The 11,444-nt window shown below is 34.6% G+C and overlaps 1 protein-coding gene across 1 annotated transcript in view; it reads left to right on the plus strand.

The window, feature by feature from the left end:
• LOC111501995 (CD63 antigen) overlaps positions 1–8,578 on the plus strand; it is a 38,160-nt gene extending 29,582 nt beyond the window's left edge. Inside the window, exon 5 of the mRNA XM_023155936.2 lies at positions 8,230–8,578. Within this exon, the coding sequence (XP_023011704.2) occupies positions 8,230–8,406 (177 nt within the window). The 3' untranslated portion in view covers positions 8,407–8,578. The remainder of the gene's footprint in view (positions 1–8,229) is intronic.
• Positions 8,579–11,444: the final 2,866 nt, after the last annotated feature.

The following is an 11,444-nucleotide window of genomic DNA, read 5'->3' on the forward strand; positions in this document are numbered from 1 at the left end:
ATGATTTATTGTACAACTGGCAACGCCGAACCTGCCATGCTGGCATGTATTGACATTTGACAGATGCAGTCTTATGAGTCTAGTGTCTACAGTGTCCTTCTTCAACCAATAGATAGTTCAGCTAGTGACTCATAGATGACTCTGTGTGTTCTATAACTTAATTTTCAAACCGGCAACGCTACATTACTCCATAAACATTGATTTATTGTACAACTGGCAACACCTGCTTGCACTAGCAACCGGTGAAACCTCAATCTCCATCTCTCTTTGCATCGATTATGTCACACGCGCCTCTCGCTCTTACACACACATACACATCTTTACATGAAATATTAATTATTTCCCAAATCTAAGTATATTTTCCTATCTTCAATATGATAATGACGATTACATTCTACGGAAATCAAAAATAAAAATGCTGTCAAGTATAATGAATGAGTCAATTTCGGTCCCGACAAAACTAACGCTATAAATACCCAACATTCGCAGTTAACTTCAATATCTTACGATGGTGTAGAGGCTAAGGACAATGTCTACGGCGCGGACGACCCAGGTTCGAATCCCATAACTATAAATTTTTTTTATTTAAAATCACGTGACTGAAGGGGGCCGAGGGAGCTGATAGGTTAGGTGGAGTACCAAGGGGGCCGATAGGTTAGGTGATGTACCAAGGGGGCCGAGGGGCGGAGTTCTACGCTTAAATCGCTACTATACTCGTTCCATCCTGCGTCGATTTCGATGACGCTGATAGGTTACCCCCACTCCCGGTTTTGAATTTCCCGCTGTATGCGTGATAGCTGATTGGTTGACTGAATGACGGTAAAAGTGGAGGTGGTCTGAAGTGGGCTTTGAAGGCTAAGGCTAAGTTTACACATAATGGACGTCTGACAGTGACAAGGCGCTGACCTTTGCCCCTTCCGTGTGGAGTGGGCCTTAGGGACCAAAATTGCCAGAATGAACCTCCATAAGAAAATACATGGGGTTTTGATTTGGAAGCCCTGCTGCCTATATACTGACAGGAAAACAAGATCTTGTGGATCATTCAAAATTATTTGGGATAGAAAAAGAAACGTTCCGAATAAGAGAGGAATTGTGAGAAAGTTTTTCTGGTTGGATATATCGAAGACAAAGATGGATATAAAATATGGTATCTGACAGAAATAACGTTGTTCGAAAATAAAATACCTGTCAAAGAAAGCGCTGTGAAAAAACCAATAATATTGGAGAGATCCCCTCATCTAATGAATCTGAGGTGTGGAGGGAAGCAATGGATGGGAAAATATAGTCACTAGTAGAAAGTGATATTTGGTATTGGTGAAGTTGCCTATCGAAAAAAACTTAATGAAAATTGCTGGTTATTCACAGCTCAAGAAGAAGGCAAGGTTAGTTCCACAAGAAGCTGGTATTACCTTCAATGATACTTTTGCACCACTCGTTTTTTTCGATATGATGACAATATCTGTTTGGTTCCAAAAATTTGCACTTGTCACAATGTGATATGAAGATAGACTTTTTATACGGATTACTGGATGAAAAACTCAACATTAAGAGACTGGATAATTATGAGGATGGTACTGATGAAATATACAAGTTACTGCTGAGTTTGTATGGTTGGCATCTCGTTGTTGGAATCTGCGCTTCACCGAGTGTTTGAAGGAAAAAGAATTGCAGCGAAGTTCATCGGATGCATATTTATTCATCAGAAAATACCTGAATGTATAATTTTTTGTGATTTATGTTGACGACAGATTGGTACGGGAACCAACTTGGAAACCAATGAGTTGAAAACTGAATTTCAGATTGAAATAAATGAATAAAGAGTTTCCTAAGACAGGAAATATATGTTGAAAAACTTTCACAAAATTTTGGGGTGTCAGTGTCATTCTGTCACAAACTCCAGTGGTGAAACGTTCATTAGTGATAAGTCATCAGATATGAAAATTACTGCAAATTTCCTTTTTTGGTCAGCCGTAGGCAGTCTTATGTATTTGTCAGTTACTACAATACAACTCTTGCTATCGGAAGCAGAGTCTGCACAAGCAGACTATATCACTGGGAAATTGTGTATCAAAGATTGAAATATCTTATAGGCACAACTGATTATGGCATTCCTCATCAAGTTGATATATTTGATATGAAATGTTCTCACCCGAACTACAGTGATTCCAATTCTGTAGGTGATTTATCTTCGCGTAAGTCAACAGAATTTGTCTGTAAATTGAAGTGTACTATTATGGTCCAGTCAAAAACAACGGCCAGTTTCATTGGCAATGATGGAAGCAGACTATATTGCAGCAACTGAAACCTGGTTGGATCGTCTTCATGATGAAATCTATTTATGTGTGAAGACTACTCGAATATTATGAACTGCCAACGCTAGTGCTATGAAGTTGGTTCACAATCCGGAATGTCATAAGAGACCCAAGCACAAAGACCTTCGATATCATATTGTCGAAGAAAGAGTATAGACTAGGGCTGAAGCCTTTAAAAATGGTAAAAAGTGAAAAAATAATAGCAGGATTAAACACATCAGAAAAATAGGGGAATATGATAAAAATAGAAAGAAAAATAAATTACGCGCGATCTGAGTTCAGAAAGTGGGAGGGGGTGAGTTTTCAAAGGTGTAAAATGTTTATCTCGATTTTCGAAAAAACTACAAGTTCTATGGGAAAAAGTTGAATAGCAAAGTTATAGCTATTAAAAAGCTCTTCAACTTTTGTATCAGAAATTTTTCCACATAACCTTAAAATTTATGTGAAAAATTCAAATAACCAAGTTTATTTTTATCTTTTTCAATAAAAAAATTCTACGAAATTCAGTGAAAACTCACCATTTCACTTCTCATATACAATGTGATTTATTTGATTTGGAATATTCATTTTTTCACCTTCTTCTGACTTGATATCAATCGAAAATTCTCGCATCAAAATATCAGCTTTTTTCAAAAAGTCAGAGTGCTTTTTGTACGTTGAAATCTGTACTTTCTGATGGTGTAAAAAAAAATATACATCACTTCAGTAAATGTTCTCAGGAAATGCAAAATATCTAAAAAAAAACTCGAATCCGAATTTTTCTCATTATGTATGATGGATAGAAAAGTGCCACAATGCTTCATTGCATCATCACATCTGTAAGGCCACGTTTGTTTTAATCTCTAATTTTACTTGGTTTGTCGTTGATGATTCACAAAAAATATGTCTCCATAGGATTGATCTAGTCAATATCTAATTCAGGTTTGTGTTCCTCATATGAAGAAACTTTGCGCTTTGAAGCATCAATTATCAAGGACCCTGCTAACCCATTTACTGCCATGCTTGCGATAACGCAACATCAAAAATATAATTTTTTTCTTAATAGACAAAATCGATTTTTTCATTAACTTTCATTGGTATCGAATAGTGAAATATCTAAATATACTGAAATTAATTTTTTAGTACTGAAAAATATTTGAAAATTAGTATGACGATAACCATTCCTTGGTAATTTTCCACCAAAAAATTCGATAATAATAAAAAGTCATTATAAAATCATCGATTGACTTTTTTCATCATTTATCAAAATATTCATACGAAATAAACTTCCTAAAATAATACTCATTTGCCGAATGAGAATAAAATTATTGTGGAACATTTTTTCAAGTTGTTTGAATATATGGTTGCGAAAACGCAATATTGGTACGAACAGTGTAGTAGTTGTGGAAGTCGTCAACTTTCCTGTCGGAACTTGTAGTTTCACGTCTGGACGATTTCACTGTTCTTCCGTTGCGTAGGTACTAGGTAGGGCCATTTTATTCTCATATGCGCAGTACTATAGGAATGTTGAGAAAGTTATCGTGCATTAGAATATCGTCATCCTGAGGACTGCAGAGTAATAGTGAGTATTTCTTGTTGCCCAATGTGCGTATTTCGAATATTCGTAATTGTTTCAGAGTAGAATGAACAATAACGACTGAAAGAGACCATTGACTCTTCGAGAATTAGAAACAATTTTTGAGGATCTGGACCTGAACGAGGAAAATGATATTGATATTTGTTATATACCACCCGAGGTCGATGATCTTACGGATGAGGAGAATATCGACGAGGATGTGACAGGTAAACTAGAAAATTTGCCTGTAGATTTAGCAGGAACGTTTGAAATAATGCATGTGGCTAACGATGGCGAATTTGAAGAAAATAATCCTCATGAGGCAGCCTTGCCTCCACCAAAAAAAGCGGCAAGGATGGAAGATATAATTTGGTGTAAAACACCTGTCGACTACGAGATTGATGCTACTTCAAATGAGGAAAGGGACGTAAAATCTATGGTTGAGGAACTTCATGGAAAATCAGTACTAGATTTCTTCAAGCAAATGTTTGATGGGGAAGTGATGCAGTTGATAATAAATAATTCCATCAAATATTACAGAGATCATAACCGTCCCAATATCTCTAAGTCACCCAACAGGGTGACTTAGAGATATTTTTTAGAATATTGATTTTGAGTGGATATCACACTCTTCCACAATTACAACTCTACTAGTCTTCTGATGAAGATAAAGGAGTTCAATTTGTGAAAGATGCAATGTCTCGAAACAGATTTCTTGATATAAAGCGACAACAATCAGCTGGATAAGGAAGACAAATTCGCCAAAGTTCGACCCCTACTTGATATTTTGAATGCGAATTACTTGAAATATGGTGTTTTCAGATATCATCTGTCGATTGATGAACAAATGGTACCCTATTTTGGTCGTCATTCGGCAAAAATGTTCCTGAAGGGAAAACCGGTACGTTTTGGTTTCAAAATGTGGTGCCTGACTTCTAGTGATGGATATTTATACCTTATTCATACCTTATGGTGGAAGAAATCCTCAAAAAGTCAGAAAAGAATTTGGTCTTGGTGAAGAGGTTGTTATTGATCTATTGAAAGTGACAAAAACTAGATCAGCTCATAAGATTTATTTCTACAACTTTTTCACAAGTTGAAAGCTACTGGTTCACTTGGAAAATAAAGGATATTTTGCAACTGGAACTGTACGCGAGAACAGGATTTTGAAGTGCCCATTAGAGAACAATAAAACTATAGGAAAAAAACTGCGTGGTAGTATGGATTTCCGTTACGATCACGTGAATGAAATTGGCATAGTACGTTGGAATGATAATTCCGTGGTAACAGTAGCAACCAATTGTGAATCTGTGCAGCCTCTTGTATCTGTGAAAAGGTACAATCGAAAGGAGAAACGCGAAACTTTGATTCTCCAACCTAACATGATTGCCAGATATAACAAATATATGGGAGGCGTTGATTTACATGATAACGCAATCGCAAACTATCGAATCAATATTCGTGGGAAAAAATGGTGGTGGCCATTGTTTATAAACATGTTAGATTCTTCTGTGGTGAATGCTCGGGAACTTCACCGGCTTGTATATAGTGATAAGACTATTTCGCAGCTGGATTTCAGGTCCGAACTTTCACGAAGCCTCATGAGTACCAACAAACGTAGGGCACAATCTATCCGAGGACGTGGTTCCACATCATCTCTACCATCTTCTGTCAGACTCGATAATGTTGGTCATATGATAGAAAAAAATTCAGAGAACTGGAGAAGACGATGCATGTTATGTAAAAGCACAACGGTTTTCATGTGCAATAAATGTAGAATTCCACTACATTCGAACTGTTTCAAGAAATATCATGAATAATATTTTGAAATTCTTTATGCATTTGTTACCAATGTTGCGTTTACGCAACTCAAAAAAATATTGTTTAGTTTTTTTTTTTGTTCAAACCCCAGAGATGTTTTAGTATATATGAATAAATATGTATATGTCAAAAAATTGGAGATTTTTCTGAAAATATTGGTAGTGGTTTTAAATGGGCTAATCATACGTTTTCTCCAGATTCATACGTTCAATTTATTTATGACAATGCGGATCATAATGCACGATTGATGGCAAGAATACTTCTCATGCAATGGGCGTCTAGTATTACTTCACAGAAAACTATCTCTAGATTCAAACAGACGATATTGGATTTGTAAAATTGAAATGATTTGAAAACATCAATTCCGATGGGTTCAAAACAGTTCAGATAGAAGATATTTCAGATATTACGGACAACTATGAAATTTCTTCGGCAGATTTTACATGGTCTCATTCCAAATTTGAAACAAATTGAAACAAAAAATCCGATGGTTGGAATGGGTTCATGGAAAAGATACACACTAATTTGACTTAACATACCCTGAAAGTTATTCCTGTGCCTTTCATAAAAAAATCTATTGAGTGATATGATACCAATTCCGGAAGTATTGCTTGAAACTATTTGCTGCAACTGTGAAACTGGATATAACAGTGCCTGTCGAAAATATGGTTTAAAATGCACAAATTTATGCTCAAATTGTCACGGTTTTGAAAATTGCTCCAATATGGAAGAAAAAACGTTGATGATTCAGATGAAATTGTGGATGAACCAATGCAGACTGGAAATAATATTGGAGACGGAGAAGGTGATGATCCTGAAGAAGTGCCATCAAAGATACAAACATTAATTCAAAAGTGATTTAAAATTCAAGATGAGGTATTTATAAGTAACAAAATTAACTTTTTTGGAAATTTTATAATTAATAACGTAATCAGAATGAAGTATCGAAATTCAATAGTACGATTTACATTTTATGAGATTTTTGCGACATGAATGCAATTAGAATTCAATAAATGAACTTTTCAATTGGATGAAATTGCAGAAATCCCTTTTTTTGATGAAATTTCACATAATGATTGGAAAAAATTCGAATTCAAGTTTTTTTCGATTTTTTGCATTTTTTTTCACACCATCAGAAAGTAGAGATTTGAACGAACAAAAAAGCACACCGACTATTCGAAAAAAGCTGATATTTTGACACGAGAATTTTCGATTGAAAATGAGGTGAAAGAATGAATATTTCAAATCAAATAAATTACAGTGTATTTGGGACATAAAAAGGTAAGTTTCCACCAAATTTCGTAAAATAAAGAATGTTTACGATGAATTTGGTTATTTGAATTTCCACACAAATTTTGAGGTTATGTAAGTTGTAAATCTTGCGATGTTTATTAAAACGCCATTGATCATAAACTGTCTTTATTTTTGCGTTCAATAGAGGAATGCAAAACATCAAGTTGAAAAAAATACATACCATCGATCGCCTGTAATTTATTTTTCCTTTCATTTTCATCAAATTCCCCTCGTTTTCTAATGGGTTTCGTCGCACTGTTATTGTTTTTTGTTTCAAAAATTATTGACCCTAGTCTAGTACAAGGAGGTATATTTCAAATACGAAATATAGCAGCAAACCTCCGAGCAGTACTCATTTTGAGGAGATTTGAGTTTATTGAAATACCACTGAATTGCTATTCATAGTCACATTGTTTAGTTTTATGTGGTTGCTGTACGTTGTTGTTTCGAAGTTGAGTTATTTGATTATTTTATTCAGTTTGTTTGTTACTTTTGATTTTGAATTTGCAAGTTCATTGAAGTTCTCCTTCAAATTTACTGTTTCACTACGATCCACATTTTCAAGTTCAATCTACAACAGTTATCAAGAAAAATATGATAAAACTTACCGATACATTATAACGCATTCAAAAACACACTCGAATGTGAGATTTCTACTCTAAAGTTCACCAAACCGCGACACGTGTTTCGCTATACGATATCATCCTAGGGCGTCACAGTACTCACGCCCGAGTTTTATCAAGTTTCAAGTGGAAGTCTCACGTTGAAATGTGTTTTTTGAATAAGTTATCAACAATTGTTTTTCAGAAAGTGGCTGTCGAAACGACAGCCACTTTCTGAAAGGTTCGAATCATTCAGTAACTTTTCTTTGTCGTTTGTCACACATTCTATTGATTTTTTGGTTTGTGGAGAGTTCAAAACCAAAGGAGTATTTGTCTCTTTCACAAAAACAATGCCCTCTAATACACGATTGCAATATTGTCTATTTCACGGAGCTGATATTTGATGATAATTCATAACTTATCCAAGCAACGTTTTCTTGTGAGATTTTTGCCGGACAGTTTGCAAAACTGAAACACGTGTTTCGCTATACAATAGCTTTCAGTGTGAGAATGCTTGAGAAAGATACTGTTTAGCAAAACACGTGCGGTGTTTCTGTAAATTATCCAGTGAAAATCTAAAGTGCTACTTTAATAAATTGTCGTTTTCTTTTTCCGTGCTGAATCTGTTTGATTCTTTTTTTTTCAGTTACTTGGAGTCATATTTGCTCATCTGCTGGCGAGGTCGATAAGACGTATAAAATCTCAGATACAAGTAGATAGAATGGTGAGAAAGCAACAAATATACGAGCAGTTTACTCAAGGGTCTCTCAACAGTGAAAATAAAAGACCAGTTCTATATACTCCCTCAAGCTCTGAAGCGTAGTGTAATTCTCATAAGATTTATTTGACCAATTCTATACGAATTGACCAAACATGTATCGTTATATAACAGTTTATGATTCATAGTTTAAAATATTCACAATAATGAGTTATGTTAGTATCACTTATTGTTAATTCAAAACTGATGAGTTTGAATAAAATTTTAAATAATGGAACTCGTAGTAGGGAATTATTATTATTCGTATCGTTTCCGTTTAGTTCCTATCAAGCATTGAGATATAATGGAAGATTTACTTGAACTCAAAAAATTATCAGGCGATAACAGTATGCAGAGAAACTTGAATGTCAATTATTTTTACTGATACAATTGGAACTAAATAACCTACTTACACTTTTCCCTGTAATAGTCTGTACATGTTTCTTGTTGGACGTATTTCATATTTCTCTGAGCATAATTCAGGTTGTCCTGAATTGTTTGCCTCTTGTGATCCCTTTGTTGCATTGCCTGCAGCTGAGGTCTTCATTTATCATGGACACACTTTCCTATCTGGTTTCGTACTAAAGACTCATACAGCTGGTTCAGAACCTTCATTATTCCATTATTATTTTTGATACTTCCTTCATTATCATCATAATCATTATTTTTGTTATATATTGTGTTGACAATTCGTTTTAGGTACACTCATCAGCTTTCTCGTTGCCTGAATATTTTGGCACCCGGTATATCATCAATTTCTGTCCGTCAGTTTTCCCATTTCTTAATGACTTTTCATGTTAGATTTATATGGTCATATGTTCCATGTCATATGTCACATTGATTTTGTTATGTAGTTGTAGTCATGTATATTCATTGTAGTCGTGTACATTTAACAAATAAAAAGGCAAAAAACCACTGTAGTATTTTGTCCGTAATTACAAATGAAATGTTCTCCATTTCATGCACAAATAACAGGTTATGGGCCCAGTAAATGCCCTGTACAGTTGGAATTGTTAATATCAGCCCAGAAGTAATACTCTAGAAGCTCTACGTGGCCTACACGACACCACTGGAAATTACACCAAATTACCATTAGAAGGAACGCGATTTTTGATGACAACTCGAAATATATGCATACATCATTAATTTCTTATAACAATCACTCAAATATACAACAAAAATTGGAAGAATTCGAAGTGAAAGAACCTCAAGCAAAAGGTTATAAAATGGAAGAAGCAGAAGTCGGACAATCTCAAAGAGAGATAATTTTAAGAGAAATAGGACAAAGTACAAACGAAAATTTGAAGACTGCCTGGCAAAAAAACTATGCAATGTTGCTTATACATCAAACGCTGTGAATTATATAGATGCAGATATTCCTGAAAGAACCCAGACAGAGTTGCATGGGAAAAGGCAATGAAAAAAGCATTAGAGGCAATGGAGATGAATGAAACATGGTCTCTAGTAGATTCACCTTGTGAAAGTGCTATCAATTGTTAATGAATTTTTACTCTGAAATATAATGAACATGGACAAATCACAAGGTATAAAGCTAGGTTAGTGGCCAAGGGGTGCTCTCAAAGGAAAGGCTTGGACTTCAATGAAACAAATTCCTCAGTTTTCAAACTAAACACACTGAAAATATCATTTTCTATTTCAAATAAAATTTATTGGATATATTTAATATAGATTCCTTATTCACCAAATGGTTTTCAAAACTAACTTATGAATAGAGATTTAACCGAGAATATTCACATGAAACAACCCTCCGGTTGTGAAAATATTCACAAAGTATGTAAACTGAATAAAACTATTCATGGTTTGAAACAATCTTCTAGAGAATGGTATCGCAGCTTTACTACCATCCTGCTACAAGGAGGTTTTACTGCAGGCGAATCAGACAAAATTTTGATATGTGGATAATCTCCTTCTCATAAGCAATAACATAACATGAATGAAATTTCTTGAAAAATCTTTGTCCCATTATTAGCCCTTCGCTGCATTATCCAAACTTTTCTTTGAATTGAAAATGATTTTGGGTCGAATAAATAATGAGTAGGTGCAGAATTTACAGTTTGGAGTATTAAATTAGGAAGAGAGAGTTTTTTGGAATGTTTGGAAATTTTAGAGATTTGTTGATTCGAAAATTCATAAAATTCACTGAGCGACCAATTAAAATTGAATTATTTTCCTTTTTCGCATGTGGTAATGAGTCCATCGCATGTCCATTCAATGAGTTGATAATTTTTTATAGTGTTCAAATTTTCAATCACTTCATAACCAAACTCATGTGGAAAAATATGAGTCATCGAGTAGGTAGGAGATCATATGATTCAAATAGGTATTAATTGCAAGTTCGTATTAATTCAGCATGAATTCGCTTGAAGAAGCTATTGTATACCGAAACACATGTTGCGGTTTTGTAATCTGCCCAATAAGATGAAAATATTACAATGAAGTTTCACTTGAATGAGTTATTTAAGTTTGTTAATTCTCATGGCAGGTTATTTCAAGCAACTGAACTGAATTCCAAACTATGTGAAATTTTGGCGGTATGGTTTTCACTGAATATTTTATCTACCATAGATATCATAATGGTTCAGCTCATTGCATTATTTCTTTCTGATCAGGAAATCATCTGACAAACCTCTGGAAATATTATTTATTCAACAATACGAATTCACTCCATCCAAAGTCCATTAGAGCACTTCCCTTATAGATTATCTACTCCGACGTCGGTATGAAAAACACCTCGACGTTCACAAAAGTGCTTAGTCATGTTCCCAAATATGGATGATGTTGAGCACATACACATTTTCTCCTACAACGGAAAATAATGAAGGCAACGGGGTATAAGACTGCCATTATTTCCATAATTTCGCCAAATTTCCCATTTACACGCTTTTGTTTCAATGTCAAACTACCGGAATTTTTAATAATGGAACACGCAGGAGTTCAACCTGCTGTATAACATAAATCTCGGTAACGTGTGATGGAGATTTTAATAACACATAATTACGGAACACTTTTTGGTTTGAAATTCATTAGAGAAGGCGGGTTGAACAAATAAAATTTAAAATCACTGAGCATAATGACAAACATAT

The sequence above is a fragment of the Leptinotarsa decemlineata genome, unplaced genomic scaffold, assembly GCF_025532065.1.
Source record: "Leptinotarsa decemlineata unplaced genomic scaffold, Ldec_3_MD MMD2_tig00000008_RagTag_RagTag, whole genome shotgun sequence".
In the NCBI taxonomy this organism is placed as follows: Eukaryota; Metazoa; Arthropoda; class Insecta; order Coleoptera; family Chrysomelidae; genus Leptinotarsa; species Leptinotarsa decemlineata.